The sequence below is a fragment of the Oryzias latipes genome, chromosome 5, assembly GCF_053564925.1.
Source record: "Oryzias latipes strain Hd-rR chromosome 5, Olatipes_Hd-rR_3.1".
NCBI classification, from domain to species: Eukaryota; Metazoa; Chordata; class Actinopteri; order Beloniformes; family Adrianichthyidae; genus Oryzias; species Oryzias latipes.
In genome coordinates, this window is record NC_136241.1 from 16,291,317 (window position 1) to 16,312,886 (window position 21,570).

General features: G+C 38.5%; 1 protein-coding gene across 1 annotated transcript; it reads right to left on the minus strand.

Moving 5' to 3' along the window:
* Positions 1 to 1,041: 1,041 nt before the first annotated feature.
* On the minus strand, positions 1,042 to 20,953 carry LOC101174096 (vesicle-associated membrane protein-associated protein B). The gene is made up of 6 exons (XM_004068806.5): positions 20,583 to 20,953; positions 17,031 to 17,183; positions 12,768 to 12,871; positions 11,953 to 12,033; positions 10,771 to 10,950; positions 1,042 to 3,285 (listed from the first exon to the last, which is right to left on the minus strand). Exons 1-6 carry the CDS (start codon positions 20,638 to 20,640, stop codon positions 3,130 to 3,132), a joined length of 732 nt encoding a protein of 243 aa, XP_004068854.1. The 5' UTR covers positions 20,641 to 20,953; the 3' UTR covers positions 1,042 to 3,129.
* Positions 20,954 to 21,570: the final 617 nt, after the last annotated feature.

Below are 21,570 nucleotides of genomic sequence, written 5' to 3' on the forward strand. Positions count from 1 at the left end.
TTTGTAGCCCATGTTGTACAGCACGTGGTCTTCAAGTTGGTGATGGAGCGAGGGCTCTCTCCTAACAGTTACTCCATTTGCTTCTTTTTGCAAAACTCAGTATCATAAAAACAGAATTAAAATCTGTTGTGGGTCAAGACGTTTTCACATCAACACAATTGTTAACCAATCTCAAGTTCTTAGACTTTTCCTTCAACAAATATTCAAAATGAAAACTACCTTTTCCAATGTTTTAACTTTTCATGAACTAAATTAACACATTTATTTATTAGTACAATATAAAAACATATTACTCCTGAATGAAGGACGGAGAAGCATGAACAGAAGCTCAAAACAGCAAAAAGCTGCTCATTTTTAGCATGTATGTATGTACTTATATGGAATAGTTTAAAGGGGGGGGGGGGAGACACACACCTTCCACAAGTGAGTTTTAACCAAACATCCTTATTTTACAAAGAAAAAGTCTCCCAAATGCATTTTCTTACCATCTGGGCTGGTTTTATTATCAGGTTGCTTCCTAGCAAATGTTAAGTGGATATAAGGTGTGTTCAAAAAGTTTCAGTTGATAATGGAAATGCGTTCAGAGTGGTTTCTGATCAAATTTTCCTTTATAATTTAAAAATGTCAGATCCACTACGCTAGAAAACTTGAATTTCGCAGAACGTTAAGCCATAATATCCTTAGCTTTAAAAAAAAAAACTGCTATGAAACTCTTCATGACTCACCATAATGGATAAGGAAAAATACTTAAAAATAATCACAAAAAAATCCTTTTGAACTTTTCAAATAAATTGCAAAGTTGCCTTGTATGTCAATCCACTGCATTTTCTTCAAACATAAGTTGCAGTGCATGGCTTTTCCACTGCATTCATATCGACAATGAAACAGTTTTACAAACATTTGACCGGCCTGATTTAAGATCATTACTACTTTAAGATTTAAAAAAGAAAAAAGCGGCATATGTGTGGCTTCATATGAAATGTGTACACTGTATATCCTATGTGCTTTACAGTAAACAACTTCACACTAAAAAGTCAAAGCTTTATTCATTTAATTTATTAAGATGCTACATAATCCAACATTGGAGCTTTTTTTTTTCACATCATACTACTTGATTAGGGTTAATCATCTTGTCAGATAAGACGTTTTTATTTCTTTATTTATATACATACAAAACAGCTTCTTGACTGTTTACATCGATCATGGTGATGGTCAGATTCCAGGTCAGGTCGGTGGAGTGCGCTGTACAATTGGGCCCAGACTGGTTAGTGTTTACACGTCGATACTCATTAAATCCGATTATTCCTGGGGAGGAGATGCAGTCTGGTGGCGTTTGCACCATCAGAGACTGTGTCAAAGTTACACATTCATTCACATGTGTTAATAGTTTAGTGTTTGGAAGCAGCTCTTGTGTAGAATGTGACACTCCAACCAGGATACACTAAACAAGAACAACTTTGTGCAAGTACTATGTGACAACCCAGGATGGATCTGTAGCACAGGTCGGCAGCAGGTCATCCTCAGACCAAAAAACTGCAGAGATACAGTAGAAACACGTTTTTATTTTCAGGTTCTTACTAGTTCCATTCTTCTTTAGCTTCCACAGGAAAACATTTCCTGATTTCCTCTCAACTGTTAGGCTTGGACACAAACAAACGCAACTGTTTATTTTTCTTTGGAATATTGTAAAGCAGAATGATGTATTACCTTAGAATTTAAAAAGGTAAACAATTTCCAAAACACCTTTTCCGTTTTTTTTCCTGAATTTTCAACAACAACAAAAAAAAGCAAAGCTTGTTGATGTGGACCCTCGTGCCGTGTTCACTTCCTGCTGCAGAATGCCCAGAGTCACAATAAAGCCGGCAGCATAAACAATCAGAACTGCAGTTGTGTGGTGAACAAAAAGAAATACCGAAGCTGAGTGGAGGCTAAAGAAAAGCTAAGGACAGCAGGTTAAGGCAGCTACTAGAACACTCAAGCAGAACAAATGTATCAGGAAAAATATGGAATAACGTGTCGGAAAAAGAAACCTAAAATCATTAATGGGACACGCATGAGGATCTTAATGTTGAAAGGAAACCATTTGCTCTACACCGTCTGTCCACTGTACAAGCTTGGCCTGAGAATAACTTGCCTCGAAAGGTCACAAGGCAAGGCTTTCATCTGAATCTACAGAAAAGATCTGAACCTCACTCCGGGTAGCTGCAATCATCTGCTCATCCATACGCAGAAAGAAAAATTATTCAGATAAAACCTTGCAGAACTGCAACGGGAAAACACAAAAAAAATCTGAAATTGTAATTGTGCAAACCTACAATCAAAATATAATTTCCACCATTATAAAAGCAATTAAATTAGATTCAAAAGTCCAAATGCAACACTCTGTGAACGCATGCAAACACTCCCCCCAGCCAAATGGAGACTTGTAAGCAGTGAGTGATGGGAGATGGGGAAAACAAAACAAACACACGGAAAAGAAGCTAAAGTTAGTGTTTTATACGCAGACTGAGGTGGTTGTACAATCAAAGAGAACTACAAAGCCTCTGATTGAAGGAAGCTGTGATAGCCCTGTGTGTCACCCCACCTGTGTGCATCATTCCTGTTGTGAATCCGTTCTTTAAAGAGGACTTTGCTGGAACGAACACCAGGATTTTACTGTTGAGTGGGGCCGTCACAGCTCCTTTTATACTGGATTTTGTCTGTGTATGTTTAAAAAAACAATATACCGGAATGACATTTGCTCGACTGCAAACGGACTCAGTCATACCAACACCATTTCAGTGTTAGAAAATTAGCTCTGATCAAGTCTTCATTTTCCCCCCACCCTCAAACACATCACCTGTATGCAGGAAACTTTGGGAAGAAGGCCAGACTGATTATGTGATGATTATGAAGAGACAAGACCTGTAACAGTTTTCATTTGTTCATAAGTCATTTTTTTTTCTTTTTGCTTTCATACATTAAATTTCATCTCATACAGGATTTTTCTTTTACATAAATGAGACTAGATCAAAACTAATACCACCCACCCCGACTCGAAAGATATGACATTTCCTGATCCAATAATCCCAGATCCTGTGTTTGGTTTCATCCCCGAAAGCATGCTGTGGCCGACAGAACTCCTGCGCTTTACAAGACCAGTTTGCCCACGATGACGCCCACCACGAAGAAGAGGATGATGAAAGCCATTGTGCGAGTGCTGAGGCCTTCCTCTTTCTTCATGGCAACAGAAGCATGCTGTGATGACATGACATTGCTCTTCCTCATCCGGAGACCATCGTCCTCCTGAAATGAGGAGGAGAGAGAATATATACAAATGAGAAATAATGGAAGAGCATTTACAGAAGGAGAGCGGCACCAGCAGGAGACAAGAAGAAGGAAGAGAATTTGGGAGATGAATAAAAGGGAGTAATATCAAATTAATAGGTTTTTATTTATTTTTATTCTTTTTTCCAGCAAACAATACAAACAGTACAATATCAAAAAACAACAACAAAAAAAGCAACAGAAAAAAAGAAGAAAAAAAAAACCCTGCTGCTTTTACTAATAAGTGTTTAAGCAGAGGTCAACTTGTCTATATACCGTTGAAATAACCAATAAATGGTGCCAAATTTCATTTTCTTGCTGTCTCAATGAAAATGTAATCTTTTCTAAGTTTGAGTATTGCATTATGTCTGTTACCAAATGAAGATGTGTTGGGGGACATTTGCTATTCCAATTAAGTAGGATTAGACGTCTAGCCAATAGAGCAGTGCTGCAGCAGTTTTAGGCACAGCTAACACGGGCAATTGCTTGGGGCGCAAAAGGGGGGCAGTGGTGACAGCGGCTCAGTGCTTGGAAAAAAATCTGCGCCACCATTGATTTCCTATTATCTGTTATATCACAGAGTTTGTAACAGCCTGAAACTGTGAACTGCCGTCCCTGCAGCTGCGCGCTCCTGTCTCCTGTCACACTGACTGTGTGTGTGAGAACGAAAGGGGAGGGGTAGTGGGCTCCCTCTGTTGCGCAACACCAGGATCATCTCATGCCTTTAGATCAGTGTTTTTCAACCTTTTTTGAGCCACGGCACACTTTAACCTTGACAAAAATCCCGCGGCACACCAGCATCCAAAAAAAAAAAAAAAAACAGAAACTCATGGTCTGTATTGATCGACAAAATGTCTTTAATAGCATTAAATAAACACAAAGAAAAAGTAATTTTAAGATCTTTTATATTCCTAACTACTCAGTGTTTTATCAGGGCCTGTTTGGATGAACAAAGAGCTGATTTCCTGGAGATGGGAAATGTTTTTAGATCAGTTAATGATTAATGAGGGCAATATCCCACGGCACACTGGTTGAAAAACACTGCTTTAGATGACCCAGCTCCTGCTAGTGATGTCATTCTTTATGAACTATTGTAGACGTTTTGATGACGTGTATTTTCCATAAATGTATTCTTTGTCTGCCTGTGGTTTAGTTGGTGTCAGTATTTGACATAAAGACAGCAGGTAATGCGAAAAAACAGCTGCACTCTTTGAGATAAATAAATAATCCATCATTTACTGTTTAAACAATTTCCAGCAGTTAGCACTCCAAATAACCCTGCTATAGGGTCCAATGGGAGTTTAACCTTAAATATTAGAGACAATATTTCAAATATTTTGTGCAATAGGGAATGATTTTGTTGCAGTCCCAAAATGTGTGGGACAGTGAGGCAGGAACATGTCCACAACGTTCACATGAAGGGTCCACTCCTGAGAACATTTTTGATCATTGGTGCAGTCTGTGAAGGATTTTGAACTGGATTAAACCATGTCTGCTGCACACTGATGAGGAGTGAACTTGTTGCTGAGCCTTTTTCCACTGTTGTTCCGTAATTGTTGTTGTCAAGTCCAAACTCCAAGCTTCTTTCAGATGATCCAATGTAACTCTGGTACATCAGCTCGGATAGTTTCCATGTTACTTTCAGTCTGACATCTCCAAGAAGCAATATCTTCGCGTATTTCCTTACAGTGGATTTCTATACGGTCTTTGATATCACTTTTCATATCTTCTCTCTATGTTTCAAACTGATTTTTCCGCTCAGCACGCAGCATTGCGGGTGAAATTGGCCCTTCCTCCTTCGCGTTGGCGCGGCCAGCGTCAGCTGTGTTGCTTTTCTCCTCAGATGAAGACTGCGCTCCCACCTCTATGGTCGTCTGCGTATATTTCTTTCCTTTCCGTGTGTCCTTTTTTAAGTTCCAGTCAGGTAGTAGCGGCTTACTGGCTGAATGTAACTCTGGGAAGTATGATATATTTTAATCAAGCTCGGAGCTGGTCCCTCGTGCTGCTTACTCCTTGCGGACCGGAAGCGGAAGCCCTCAAATGAATAGTTTGTAACCAGTTTTTGCAAGCTCGAAGAATTAGGATCTGCTTACATTTTCTAACCCGACACCCAGAGGAACACAAAAGGCGCCGGACTCTAACTCAATTCACTTCCCAGCAGCAAGTGGTGTTAGTTTAATCATAGCTTCTGGAGCAGTCTCCAGTCCCTCTGCCTGTGGCTACTGCTACAGCGGGATGTAGTGATGATTTGCTAGGAGAACTTCTCTAGCCTGCCTGTAGAGTGTTTTTGTGTGTGTAGATGTGTGTGTGTTAGGGATGGAGAGATTCACCGATTTCAACCTGTGGTTCCTTCGTGGCGTCAAGGATGGGATTGCACCAAATGTTTCATTGACATCGGATCAGCTCATCTTTCCTGGTGTGTGTTTATAAAAACTGTGGTTGAATCAATAACTTCATGGTTTTTTCGAGGTGCATTGAAAGCATCTAGCCACAGGGGTTGCAAGCCAGTTGCCTCTGTGCCGGTCCCAAGCCCGGATAAATAGAGAGGGTTGCGTCAGGAAGGGCATCCGGCGTAAAAATTGCCAAAATAACCATGCGAATCATCCACAACACTTTAGACATACCGGATCGGTCAAGGCCCGGGTTAACAACGACCGCCACCGATGCTGTTAACCTACAGGGTGTCGGTGGAAATTTGACTACTGTTGGTCGAAGAAAGAGGGGAGGCAGAAGGGTCCGTGGCCAGAGAGAGAAGGGAAAAGGCAGGAACATAGGTTTGAGAATAGGGACTCTTAACGTTGGCACAATGACAGGGAAAGGCAGAGAGCTGGCAGACATGATGGAGAGAAGGAAGGTAGATGTACTGTGTGTGCAGGAGACAAGGTGGAAGGGCAGCAAGGCACGCAGTATTGGAGGAGGATACAAACTGTTCTATCATGGTGTTGATAGGAAGAGAAACGGGGTAGGAGTGATTCTGAAGGGGGAGTTTGTAAACAGTGTTCTAGAGGTGAAAAGAGTCTCAGACAGGATGATGAGCCTAAAGTTAGAAATTGAAGGGGTGATGGTGAATGTAGTCAGTGGGTATGCGCCACAGGTTGGCTGTGAGTTAGAAGTGAAGGAGAGATTCTGGAGTGAGTTGGATGAGGTCATAGAGAGTTTTCCCAGAGGAGAGAGAGTTGTTATTGGAGCAGACTTTAATGGGCATGTTGGTGAGGGCAACAGAGGTGATGAGGAGGTGATGGGCAGGTTTGGTGTGAAGGAAAGGAATCTGGAGGGACAGATGGTGGTGGACTTTGCGAAGAGGATGGAAATGGCTGTAGTCAACACTTACTTCCAGAAGAGAGAGGAACATAGAGTGACATACAGAAGTGGAGGTAGGAGTACTCAGGTGGACTACATCCTATGTAGACGAGGTCATTTGAGAGAGGTTAATGACTGCAAAGTGGTGGTAGGAGAGAGTGTAGCCAGACAGCACCGCATGGTGGTGTGTAAGATGACTCTGGAGGTCAGGAAGAAGAAGAGAGGGAAAACAGAAAAGAAGACCAAGTGGTGGAAACTACAGAATGAAGAAACTTGTGAGGAATTTAGGCAGAAGTTGAGGCAGGTCCTGAGTGGTCAGGATGAGCTTCCAGAGGACTGGGAAACTACAGCAGAGATTATCAGGGAAACAGGTAGGAAGGTGCTAGGTGTGTCATCTGGAAAGAGGAAAGACGGTAAAGACACTTGGTGGTGGAATGAGGAAGTACAGGACTGCGTCCAGAGGAAGAGGTTGGCTAAAAGGAAGTGGGATGTAGAAAGGACTGAGGAAGGTAGACAGGAGTACAAGGAAGCGCAGCGTAGAGTGAAAAGAGAGGTGGCAAAGGCCAAACAGAAAGCTTACGATGAGCTATATGACAGGTTAGACACAAAGGAAGGAGAAAAGGACTTGTACAGGCTAGCCAGACAGAGAGACAGAGATGGGAAGGACGTGCAACAGATAAGGGTGATTAAGGACAGAGATGGAAAGGTGCTAACAACTCAGGAGAGTGTACAAAAAAGATGGAAGGAGTATTTTGAGGAGCTGATGAACGTGGAAAATGACAGGGAAAGAAGGGAGGAAGATGTGGTTGTTGTGGAGCAGGAAGTAGCAGAGATTGGAAAGGATGAGGTTAGGAAGGCTCTGAAAAGGATGAAGAGCGGAAAGGCCGTTGGTCCTGATGACGTACCTGTGGAGGTATGGAAGTGCTTAGGAGAGACAGCAGTGGAATTTCTAACGAGGTTGTTCAATAGGATTTTAGAGAGTGAGAAGATGCCTGAGGAATGGAGGAGAAGCGTTCTGGTCCCAATCTTTAAGAACAAGGGTGACACGCAGAACTGCAGCAACTATAGAGGAATAAAGTTGATGAGCCACACAATGAAGCTGTGGGAAAGAGTAGTGGAAGCCAGGCTTAGGAAGAAGGTGGAGATTTGTGAGCAGCAGTATGGTTTCATGCCCCGTAAGAGCACCACTGATGCCATTTTTGCTTTGAGAATGTTGATGGAAAAGTACAGAGAAGGTCAGAAGGAGCTGCATTGTGTGTTCGTAGATTTAGAGAAGGCGTATGACAGGGTGCCGAGGGAGGAGCTGTGGTACTGTATGAGGTCGTCTGGAGTGGCAGAGAAGTATGTCAGAGTAGTTCAGGACATGTATGAGAGAAGTATGACGGTGGTGAAATGTGCTGTAGGTCAGACAGAGGAGTTCAAGGTGGAGGTGGGACTACACCAAGGATCAGCTTTGAGTCCCTTTTTGTTTGCTATGCTGATGGACAGGCTGACAGACGAGGTAAGACAGGAATCTCCCTGGACAATGATGTTTGCGGATGACATTGTAATTTGCAGTGAGAGTAGAGAGCAGGTGGAGGAACAGCTAGAGAGGTGGAGGTTTGCTCTGGAAAGAAGAGGCATGAAGGTCAGTCATAGTAAGACAGAATACATGTGTCTGAACGAGAGGGATCAAGGTAGAAGCGTTAGGTTACAGGGGGCTGAGGTGAAGAAGGTGCAGGAGTTTAAGTACTTGGGGTCAACAGTTCAGTGTGATGGGGAGTGTGGAAAAGAGGTGAAGAGGCGAGTGCAGGCAGGTTGGAGCGGGTGGAGGAAAGTGTCAGGAGTGTTGTGTGACAGAAGAGTGCCAGCAAGACTCAAAGGAAAGGTGTACAAGACAGTGGTGAGACCAGCTCTGCTCTATGGGTTAGAGACGGTAGCAGTGAGACAGAGACAAGAGGCTGAGATGGAGGTAGCGGAGATGAAGATGTTGAGGTTCTCCTTAGGAGTGACCAGGTTAGACAGGATAAGGAACGAGTACATCAGAGGGACGGCTCATGTTGCCTGTGTTGGCGACAAAGTCAGAGAAGCCAGACTGAGATGGTTTGGACATGTTCAGAGGAGGGATAGTGGATATATTGGTAGAAGGATGTTGGAGATGGAGCTGCCTGGCAGGAGGGCAAGAGGACGGCCAAAGAGGAGATACATGGATGTCTTAACAGAGGACATGAAGTTGGCTAATGTTAGGGTAGAAGATGTCCATGATAGAGTGAGGTGGAAAAGGATGATTCGCTGTGGCGACCCCTGATGGGAAAAGCCGAAAGAGAAAGGATTGAAAGCACCATGAGTTTAATATTACTGCAAAAAATGAGGCAAAGGAAGGGAACAATAACAGATCTGCAACCTGAATCTTGAGATTTGAAGTTTGGGATTTGGGAACTCATAAGTTTTTGGATTTATACCAACTTTTAAAATACTTTTTGATAAAGACAATTAACCCTTTAACGCTGGACATGCCACCAACGACATGTAACCCTTGTGCTATCCTAGGCAGTTTAACATTGGGAGTTGGGTCATCTAGACCCACTAGACAGTGCTCTGAACCTTTTTTCTTCAATGATTTGTAATCTTCACTGGTGTCCATGGATTACATGAAATCTTTCCACCTTTGTCATGGTAGGGAGAACACGTCAATGTAAAGGTGGGGTCATCTAAGATAGCACAAGGGATAAATAAAACAAGCTCTTTGACTTATTGTAACTTTTTGACCATTTACACGATCAACATAAATCAGCTGGTTCTAAAGTGGAGAAAAGCGTCGTTTCATATCTGCGGTTTTTCTCAGCTTCAGAATCCGCTGGAATTACATTAATTGTGTAAACAGTAAAGAGTTATGGTGGTTGAAAGAATGTCAACACTGGAGCCAAAGCTCCAGTTCAAAAAGGTATTTTTTATTGTCTATGTCAATTTATTCAATCGCATCAAACAGTATCAGCAGAGGCTTCCATGTTATTGTTACTGTATCGTATCGCTGGTAGATTTTTGAGATGCGTATCAATTCACATCCCCAGTGAGTTCACGTTTGTGAATCTAAAGTTTACCTTTAGTGAGACCTTTAAAACACCAAAGTTTAAAACCTCTTTTTTTTCTGTGGCTGATTGCTTGGTGTCTTCTTGAAGATCTTCCTTTGAATGATCACAGTCTAAGACATTCAGCATGATCCTGTTACACTCTTTAGTTTAAATACATTTTATTTAAAGTTTTCCTCCTTTAACATATAATTCAAATCACAGTTAAAATAAAGTTATTACAGGTATTTACGTTAAAGGGCAACAGTACCATGACAAACTTAAACTATATATTTTTTGATGATCGATATTCAATGGAAGAAAAAATAAAAATGTACAATACAAAAAGAAATGATTAGAAAAAGTATTTCTTCTGAAATGTACAACTGATGATTCATCATTAAACACAATGAAAGAATTAAATCTGGGCAAGAAGTCAATTCTGCCATTTTCTCCAGTCAAAAAACATGTCTTCATTAACTTTGTTCATATAAATTCCAGCAGAAACGGATCATCTGTCATTTCTCTTTGGCTCCCCTAAAATGTGGTCTTTCAAAAAAAAAACTAATTCGTTTAGAAAGCTTTTTATTAAACTATGTGGATGCTCTCATTTAACCTTTATTTGACCTCATTCACAAAAACTATTAAGACAAAAACAGACTTGAGTAATAATTTATTTTAGTATTTAGGTATCGAAAAAAAAAAATCCTAGTTTTACTTATTCTGTTGAAATCGAAATCAGGTGATAATTTCATTTATGTAGATTTTTTATATAAAAAAGGCTTTAACAGGCCATCATTACAACATACTAACAATAGATTCCAGAGAAACAAACCATTAACGTGGAAATTTAGACCTGATTTGAAGCATCCTATAGTGTTTAAATCCTCTGCTTACCATTTGTAACTAGATGTTCCTGCATGCAAGTCTCAGCTCGCTTCACAGGAACTCATAACTTCTAGTGCTATTTTTATTTAAACTGCTGAACAGCACAATATCATTCTTTAGACATCACCTAAACACAGTGAAATGTTATTGGAAGAATTTTATGAAATAAAAGCTAAACTGTTCATAGCAGGAGTCATTATTAATCCATAATTTACACTTGGTTACTTACTCTAATCTGTTTGTTTTCTTCCCGTAGCCTCTGAGCTTCCATCTGCAGCCTCTTGCACTCTTCCATGATCCTTTTTACCTCCCCGTTGTCCAGGGTGGAGCTGGCCGCCTTTGTGGGCAACGCAGAGGATTCAGACTTCAGCAAACTGGTCGACATGATCTTGCTGAATTCCATGTCGTGCTGTAGGGGGGCACAGAGGGGCAACGCTTTAATGAAATTACTTCATTGTTGTGGCTCTACTGTTTACATGCTGACTCTCAGTATCAGATTTGCTGCCTGCCACAGAGATATCGCACCTTGTTTACATTTTGGGCACTTGCTATGTTGACACACAGAAGTTCAGAGACACAGAGCCTTTTGTGGGTGAGTTCACCCGGGGGTCCCCTGCACAAGTGGATCAAGCTGCTTTCTATCAACTGTATCTCTGACTTTCAGACTATGTGGTGCAAAGTGCAAACTGAGAGTGATATGCTCATAATGAATTGAAAACAATTACTGGGGGCTGTGCTCCCTCCTGGTGTTCATGTAGACTAAGCTCATATCATAGAGAAAATAATATTTTCAAGATGGGAGGAGTTGATGGGCTGAGAGCAATCACATGAAAATAAACCCTCTGGCAGAGTGAACAAAGTCACTTTCTGCAAGACTGTGGTTCCGCTGTGTGCTTTTGCAGACAGCAAAGAAGGAAATTAAAGATGAAAAAGTAAAAAGCAACACTAAGAAATAAAGCTTGAGATAGGAAAAGCATTTCTCTTCTTTCTTTTCAAGATTCAAAAGGACACACTTGAATGGATAATATAAAAATAATCTGCCAATTTAGGTAATTCCGATTCTTTTTTACTGAAATTGCATATTTAAAACCTTAAGGGAATTTATACATCATTCAATAGGATAGGAGTCTTAGATCGCTGTAAAGACTAACTTTGGTTTTAAAGCAAAAACATATCTATGTTAATGTGTGGAAATCTACTATTTTTGTGATGAAAATAGTTTTTTAATCCTTATGGTTTTAAAACAACTGTCCAATTCTTAATTACTTTACAAATTTCTCTATATTACATTGCGTTTTTCACAGAAGTATGAAACTATGCAACTCATTTTATTTTGTAATTCTTCTGTTTTTTCATTTTACTTGTAGTGTAGACCAGAAAATTCTGTAAGAGGAAAAGTGGATAACCTCACCGTTTTCTCATTGTCCACTGGCATCTCAAAGACACACCTCAGCTTAGAGTCCATCAGCTCATCTGGTTTTGCTTCTTTCCACTGCAGAGAGAAAAACAGACAAAAGAATATATTCATTACAACTATTTCTAACAAAATAAATAAAATGTATACCATGGTCAGGGGGAGTATTCGATTCTGATTGGCTGCTGGGTGTGGATTAAAAAGTGATAATCCTCAGTAATAATGCACACCTAAAAATAAGTTCCGGTCACATGGCTTAAACGTTCTATATCACTGCGCTGGCTTTTTCAAAACAAACTTTAGCCTCTGGACAAAAACAAGCTGTAAGAGGTAAAAATTCTCTCTGAACTGAAGCTTTATTTAACTTCTCGTGATGATCTGCATATATATCGCTTTCCTTTGCCTCTGCAGTCGAGGTCGGAGCCGGCTCAGCACGTTGTCATGGTACCGTGACAACGTGGTGCACCATGTAACAAATACCAGTAATCCACTTTAAAAAAAAAAAAAGTGATTCAAACCACAAAAAAAATAATAATAATGAACTACAAACGGATTGAATATTTATTTCCTTTGTAAGTTACAATGTTATAGGCAGGATAATGGACTTCAAAGTGTGCATTATCAGAAATTTCGTGTTGGATGGTTCAGGCTTCCATGGCGTGCGTTAATTTCTGATAATGCACACTTTGTCAGCCATTAACCCTTACATGACCATTATATCAGTATCTCATAAAACAGGTCTTTTAAAAGACTGTTTTACTTAGGCAAAGAAAGCATTCAAACAGTCAAAACACATTTCAGGAATCACTTACCACTCCCTCCATGTCGGTCATGTCTGGAGGTGCTACCATGGATTGAACCATGAACTTGTGTTTGCTCTTCTCATTGGGATCATAGTCAAAAGGCTGCAGCATAACTGTAAAATATTGCATACAGAAACCATCGTCAGTGTACAAATGTGAACATTCACTTTGCCTCTTTTAAAGGCTTAAAAATTTTTTTTTAGATTGATAGGATTTTTAAAATGGTCTTTCTCATGCAGGGTTTCAGAGTGTCCCCATGTGTAATGTGGTTAATCCGACAACATGTTCATGGGTGAAAAGAACAGTACTGCTGCTTTGTAAAAATTTTAGTAAAGGTTATTTTCCACAAAAACATATTGGATTAAAAAAACTAAACTATAAACCTGTTGTAATTTATTTCACACAAATAGAAATGCAAAGATAAGCAGAACAACAATAAACATATCTGCTACATTGAGCAATCTACCGTAAATACCAATACAGTAATTGCAAATTGATCAGTAGACACGGAAGAAGAATACAACAAACGTTTGCATAGCGTTGAAGATCTATTACAGTTTAAACTTTAGACATGGTTATGTGCGTTAATGCGAGGTACAATATATTTGGTAGATATTAGGGCTGCACGATATGAGGAAAACTCGCAATATGCAATATTGGTGATTAATATTGCGATAACGATATAATTCGCGGTATATAAACAAATAGCAAAACAAACAAAAACATCATTTCCATTTCACTACAACAGTTTAAAAATTATACTCCAAATGACCCTCGGTGACGTAGGAGGCAAACATCAAACATAAAAGGGCTCATCTGATTGATCAAAAACGTAAACGGGTCCTTCCGATTGGTTAAATGCATAAAGGGATTTATTTCATCTGTTCAATATTTCAAGCTGCCATGAGATTGTTTTAGCACATTTAAGGTAAACATTTATTGCGATTTTCGCCGTCTTTTGCGGTATGCATATTGCACAGCTTGATGTCGCGATAACGATAAATTTGCGGTATATTGTGCAGGCCTAGTAGATATTCTTTTCTGCACAGAAAGATGCACATATGTTCTGCATACATTTCTTGATAAGTGACACTGGTGTCAGCCTTGAATCTGTTTGGCCTTTTGTTTCTTTATTTGTTATGAACTTGTAATTCAAGAAAAACTGAATTGTATAAAAAAGACAAGCTCCCATATCTGTCAAAATTGTATTCTGTGGACAGGAGAATATTATTTTCTCATGACTGATAGACTTTAAAGATATTTCTTTGTCAAGTTATTGCAAAACAACAGTAATAAATTACAGTGATCTCATACTTGTCTAGTTAAACAGTTAGAAATGCAGGAGCATTAAAACTGTAAAATGTTTTCTAAATATTTACCAACAAATATTAAAGTTGTGTACAAGTATGAAAAAAGGTGTGAAAAATAAAAATACTTTTTTTTAGGTCTTCCCCAACCCTCATCAGTTTTTTGGGGGGATAATATTTTGGCTTTCCCCCAAAAAATAATAAATTGCTGTTAGCATTGCTTTCATATGTGGCACATGCCAATTTTCCCCAGAGTAGCACTTTAAAGCATTGCAGCAATCAGCGTAGCTCAGTACCGCAAATCAGAAACAGACGGCATGAACAGATTGAGAATGTCCTGTTTCAGTCAGCCTTAATTTGCACAGCCATCCAACTCGGGTCCACAGGGACGACACCAGTGAGTGGAAGCAGTAAAGCACCTAACATCTCTGACAAACACTGACTAGAGTTAAAGAGTCTGGTCCAAAAACTGAGATGGAAAGCACAAGGCTACTATAGGGGGAGAAATTATTCAAATCGCCTTTACATCTGAGTTGAGATGGATTTATATATGTAGCTCGATCGGGATAACTGCTGTCTTTACGTCCAAAGGTTGCTGATTTGATGTTCAGTTTACAGCTCACCGAGTCCCAAGTTGCCTGCAAAACACATTGCTTACATTGGCAGACACGTTGGATAAAAGCATCTCAGTCAATAAGCAGCATGCTGGCTCAAAATGAATGGAGCCATTAAAGGGCGGAGAAGAGTAGGAAAATATTCTCTTCCTGTCACTAATGAATTGTATCCTATGCTCATAATAGAGATAATAAATACTTTTGAATGAGGAGATACCATTGAATAGTGGGGGAATATATATTATTAAAACAACATCATAAACCCTGGGGAGGAAAATTTAAATAAAGATTGGTATTGGTCAGAAAAAAACTGAAATAAAGATATATATATATACATATATATATACACACATACAGTGCAGACCAAAAGTTTGGACACACAGTTTTCTTTATTTTCATGACTAAGAAAAATGTAGAGTCACACTGAAGGCATCAGAACTGTGAATTAACAAATGTGGAATTATATACATAACACAAAAATGTGAAACATCTCAAAATATGTCATATTGTAGGTTCTTCATAGTAGCCATCTTTTGATTTGATTACTGCTTTGCTCACTCTTGGCATTCTCTTGATGAGCTTCAGGGTAGTCACCTGAAATGTTTTTCACTTCACAGGTGTGCCCTGTCAGGTTTAATAAGTGTGATTTCTGGCCATCTCCTTTTCAACAATAAAATAAACAATCTAAAGAAACAACAATTCTGTAATATAAGCATGAGCCTAAAGCTCCAGTGAGAGCAAATATAGCAAATACTGAAGCGAATAAGATGCAGATTCAGAGCTTATTATAAACTAATCACTAAAGCAGTTTTACATCACTCCTACAACTAAAGATCTTTTGTAACTCAAAAGTGTTTCTTCATTTTTGTTACAAAGCTTTTTCAAAAATTCCTACTTCACCTCAAATATGCAGATTTACCCTAAACCGACACTCACCCCACCCGCAGCTTTCCCTTTTGTTAAATCTTTTGGAGAGATGAGTAATATTCTACTGTGGTACTTTTGTAGTTTTGAGTGAATCTTTGCTCACAACATAATTATGCCATGTTATTTTAAACCACTGCAATGCAGAAACACACCTAATATAGAATTATGTATATTTTATGAAGACGTGCTGCATTAAATGAAACAATGGATACAAAATGTATTCCCAACAATGTAACCAGCAAAGTGACATAACCGAAATATGACAGATGATCGATTCATTTGAAATTCAGGAAATTATTGGACAAGGATTTGCTTGTTTATATGCAATTGGGAAGAATAAAAAAAGGACAACTAATATAAATTTAGCATAAATGTCCATAAATTAATAGTCATGTTTTATTCAAATAATGTGTGTTGTTAAGTTTTTTTAGGTGCTTGCAGAGCATGGTGGTTTCAGATCAGTTCAAACGCTTTGTTGGAGAGAAAAAAAACAAAAAACAGAAGAAAACATAGACATTACATTGTACACTGATGCCAGATAAGTTCACTAAAGTGATCTTGTATATAAAGCACGAGTATTTTAAGTTTGAAAGGGGTAAAATATAATGAAAACTGACTGACTTGGTATTTTATGGCAGCCTGCATGCAGCACTGACACTGTTTGCAGTTGTTGACACCAGATAGGGGACGTTGTAAAATGAGTCTGTGGCAGCAAATGGTAGAGGTAGCAGTGGAAACTTCCCCCGTTAGCTGACTATCCAAACCCACTGCAGTCCAAGTGGAAGGGAATTCATTCTAAAGACCCAGCATGTACTTTTCAAACTGGTTGTGTTAAAAACCCTTTAGGTATACAGCACTTTATAGTTTACATTTAATATAAAAAAAGGTATATTTTTATATTTAATCAGGAAGTGTTGCTACGCCGAATGTACAGGATATTAAACTATGAGTGAATAAATATAACTACTCAAAGTCTATCTAAATTCAAATAAACCTGTGTTTCCCACTTCATGTCTCACATTTTGGCCTATTCAGAATCCCACAAATATGCGGTTGTAGCAAAAAAAAAAAAAAAAAATTTTGTTTGGTCTAAAAGCTGTACAATAAGAATGAGTATAACCAAGAACATGCATCAAATCATTTAAAATTAGTAGCATTAAATAAATAAATAAGTGCTGCTGGCTAACCCAGTAAAGGTGCTAACAACTGGGTTACAAGTAACCTCTGTTATAATCTGATGGGCAAACGTATCAACTCTAGATAATCAAATATTACTTTTCAATTTCTATTTTTTAACCAATAAAAATACACTTATGTCAAATGAATAACTTAGTCATATAATAACTTGCCTTTGAGACAGCATGAAAATGAATGAAGATTCTAGTAGACACACCTTTGGACATCAAACCAAGGAAGTGACTCACCAGAAACATTAATGGAGGTGCCTGCATCGATGATTCCACTGTTTGGCCGCACACAGTACCTGCGCGGCGCCGTTGTCTTCACCTTAAAACACACATTCCTGTCTGTGGGGTTTGAGAGCTTAAGATTTGCAGTGACCACATCTGAAAACGGACCTGCAAAGACAAACGGGGAGAGGTTAGAATCCCCAATGACAGACTGGTTGAAATAGACTTTGAAAGATTGAGTTCTATGCTTATTATTTAAAGGACAATGTTTTTTATTATTCTGTTAAAGTAAAAACAAAGGACAATACCCGTCATCTGGCAAAACAAGCAAAAATTGGACAAAGCTTGAGCTAACCAACCCTAAGTTAAGAAAAAGTAAAAGTAAAAAAAAAATAATACCTTTTTGCTCAAAGCAAAACACTGTCCATTTTAAACAGCTTACAACAAATGTTTACAAGAGTAAACTTAATACTAAACAATGAACTTAACTTGACCTTGAGATTCAATGATTTATTCACCATTTCCTTGGTTACATTTATGAGAAGGTATTTGGAGATCTAAATTTTGATATAAAAATCTTTGTCTTTACAAGACAGAAGTAGAATTTGATATCAGCGGATTTAGCATTAAATCCTCCAGAAAAAAAATCTTTACTCAAGGTGAAATACAATCACAGACTGCCTACTTTTGTCAACATTATTAAAAAAAAAAGAAAAACATTTCTAATACTCTCTGAATAATCTTGGTGAAAGATTATGGAGGACAAGTGGGGGAAAGTTAAGTACAAACAAAATTACACCCCAACATCATGTCTACACCTCCCGGTAACAAAACCTGTGACTGGGCATTTAAAAGAATGTTATTGTCATTTTTGTAAAGGTTTTTTATCTCGAATAAACACATTAAACACTTAATCATGTTTTTGTATTTTAACATCATCTTGAGGCATTTTTCTCAAGATGGGGGACATAAATGACAAAAATTAAGCTTAAAACGTGTTTGAGTATTTGTTTCTTCAAATCATGGTGAACCAGGAACAGACGAAAAAGAACATTTGTGACAAAATCTACAAACAGATCCATGATTTTGTTTTCTTCATGGCTTTACCTTTTGAGAATCTTTTTTTAGATTTTCCTTTTATTTATAAACTACCGGTACACTTGCACTGGATGGTCCAAATTTTCTTGTCAAGTAGATTTTTAACATTGCATATGATAAGGCTTAGAGTTGAACGCAGTACATTTTGCCTGCATGGAAATACTCACAAGCAAACAGTCTTGCTTGAAAAAAGCTTTAACTTAGCAAACATGCTGAGTAACTGAGACTTTCCTTCCCCGCTGAGCAAAAACAGAAAAGAAATTCAGGCCTTAAAAAGACGGTTTTACATCCAGAAAGGTTGTATTGTAAAGCACGCACACCACAAAGACTAAAGCACACCTGATACACTACTTCCTGAGAGCTTCATGGGGCAGTATCCAATTCATGAAAACAACAAATGCTACATATTAAACGCTGCCCCTGCATGAAGCTGGGTTTTCTAAAGATGAGATCAAAAAGGGGGAGCTGTGGTTGTAATTTCTCTTATAAATATTCCTCCAGAGTAAGATAAAAAAGTAGGAAAGGTGACTAAATGCAGTGACCAGTATTTAGTACCCAGATGGTCAGTGCAAACCCAAGTTCAAATAGACAAAATGGCTACTTATTTTCTGATGTTTTACAGTGCAGGTGACTGTCAGTCAGAGAATGCATGCGATCTGTGGTAATGTCTAGTATAGAGGCCACATCAAGTATTGCTATCCACACAAAGATGCTATAGTCTCCAATGGCTGGCTTTATCGTCAATTAAGTAAAACAGACAAAATAAACCACAGAAACTATTACTAACTGATTAATTATTCTGAACCTGCTACCCAACGACATTTTAAACATTGATTTGAAACAAAATATCTCTTCTATTACTGGACTGGGGAAAACTTTAAGCAGTACTTTGTTTTTTTTGTTTCTTACACTACTACTAAGATAAAGAATTATGTACAAACTTCTGGATACAATCATATGGAAACCGCCACTGCTATTGCTCGCAAAACAAAAGCAAACAGCATCTTTTTCTTTCGTTTTTAGAGACACGACCATATTAAAAGATATCTAAAAATCAACAGTGAGTTAAACTCTTTACAGTTTTTGGAAAACAAAACTTTGGAATGAGCCACATCAGACTAGAAATGTACTTTTCTTTAAATTAATGATTGAGATTCTATAGAAAAGCATAAAATACTTTATTGAATACTAAAGAACGAACATTCTAGTGAATTACATTAAAAGACATTTAGTAATCAAAAATAAGAAAAGGTATTTTTAATGATTGTTTCCTATATAAACCTTGAGAAGCTGAGAGTAGTAAGTGAAGTTGGTGATAAACTGACTGAACATCGTCATAGCCTTATCATTTAACTTTGACCTTAGAATGCCTAAAGAGATTATTAAAAGTCCCTGAAATTACATAAGTATCTGCATGCATTCTTGCTGTCTGTAGTTTGTTTAAATGCTCTTTTAGGGTTAATGGGAAATAGAAAAAAAATGCAGGAGCTTCAGCAGCTACTAAAAAGAGCAACACAAGAACGTACAAATACTAAAAGCAGACGTAAATATGGATTCTTGCTTTATGTTTTCTTTAAATTTAACATTAGAGCTGTTGTCATCAATAAAAAAGCATGGCCAACAATGTCCTTTAACTTTTTTTTTTTAACTTTTGGTTTAGGAAAAAAAAAAGAATGCAAGACTGTCAAAGTAAAAAGCTTTTCTTAAAATACATCTTTTGTTTGTGTAATCAACAACTTAAATTAGTATAATATTGAACAAACTTTGTTTTCTAAATGCGTGTTCACTATTAAATTATATGGAAAGGGGAAAAAACATTTCTGTACACATTTATAAAGTAAATAGTCGTAAAAAAGCAGATCATTGTTATTTATCATTCTTGCCTGTGAAAACATTACACCTAGTAAGCAAATGACCAGGCTTCACAAGAATGTCTGTTATCGGTGATAAAGCATAAATCATACAGGTTGGCAGGCACGTTAATGGCATTAAAGAGCAAAGGTTGTCCTGGAATATGGGAGCTGTCAACTTCTTAGATGACAGCTGTCTGGCTAGAAGAGTGAGGCAGCCAATCAGAGAGTAGCTAGCTAGGTCAGCTAAGGATGTCAGACTTTTATCTACAATGAAATATCATAAATGTATTGAAGGTAATGAAACTATTATGCAATATAAAATAAAATTCTTTATGTCTTGTCTCGCCGATGTGAATTCCTTCACAAGCAGTTGCAGAATGAGAAATGTGTGGCAGGGCCTGGTTAATTTTGCCATTAAAGCTAATCCAGCTAGCTAGCTAACTAGCTGTCAAGCTTATAGCTGCGCTCCTTCAGGACAGCCGTTGTCTTGCTATCTGAACAAAATGTGCACTGCAGCCTCTTTACGTTTCCACTATACCATCAGTCCAAACTCCCCGAGCGTGTTGACAGTCAGCTCCCCAGCTTCGGTTTATAGCCGAGCCCTCCTCCCCCTTACCTCTGAATTTTAGTTCGTGCTGCGGCTCCAAAAGCAGAACCTGTTCCGGCCTGGCCATATCCCAATAGCTGTAGTGGGGTTATCGAGCTGTAACCAATCCCGTTCGGCTACCCCGGGTTAAAAGGTTGTTTGATACCGTGACGCCAGTCGGTTCTCTCTTTATTTTTATTTTTTTAAATCAATGAATTAGTGACGGATATCCCGTTCCCCTAATGACAAGTGCTACTCGAGCTGCTAAATGCTGCTGTGATGCAGCAGGAAGGCAGTCGGGCTGGTGACGTCACTGCCTCTGCAGAGGAGCCTGGTGGGGAGGGGTGGAGGCGCGATGTCGAGTTGCAGTCGTGGCTGTTGGAGCTGAGGGGGTGGAGCCACCACGCCCACGTGATTACCTTTTGTTAGGATTTACTTTAAAGAATAAAACAATTTGAATGCAACGTGTGTGGGACTCATACTTCCAGAAACTGATGAATAATTTAAAAGATCATTTTATGACCAGTTGATTTTCAGTTGTCTGATTTTTTTCATACCTTTCAACATGTTTACTTGTGCTGATTAGGAGTATAACGATTCATTTCACAAACTATTTAATTTATACCATAATATTCCAAATAGAACATCCTACCATCGTCATGTCTTTGCAAAATTCAGTGTTTCCACACATTGGACTGAAATGACTTGATCATCTTTTGCTGCCATCACGTGTGCATTTTCTTCGCTGTGATCATGGTACTTGGTCGTTTTTTAAGTTAAAGTAAAATCAACCTACAATGCCTGAATCCAAATGGTATTTTCGATTATTATTAATTTATTTCATTTTGAAGCAATTTTGTAATGGTATAGGCCAATTTGATTCAGTGAACTTGCTAGTTCCCACACTGGATAGTGGGAATATAAATCAGTTCATAAATAAAGTCGATTGATTGCCCCTAGTGCTGATAATTTTATTTTTTAACAAATGTTTGTGTTTAAATTAAATGTGAAGCTTCGG

Bases quoted from the DNA above. Each gene is read 5' to 3' on its own strand.
- LOC101174096 (XM_004068806.5), bottom strand. From the start codon at position 20,640: ATGGCCAGGCCGGAACAGGTTCTGCTTTTGGAGCCGCAGCACGAACTA. The intron at 17,184-20,582 runs GTAAGGGGGAGG...TTGTCTTTGCAG, and splicing joins GCACGAACTAAAATTCAGAG to GTCCGTTTTCAGATGTGGTC. The intron at 3,286-10,770 runs GTAAGTAACCAA...TCCTCATTTCAG, and splicing joins AAGAAAACAAACAGATTAGA to GAGGACGATGGTCTCCGGAT.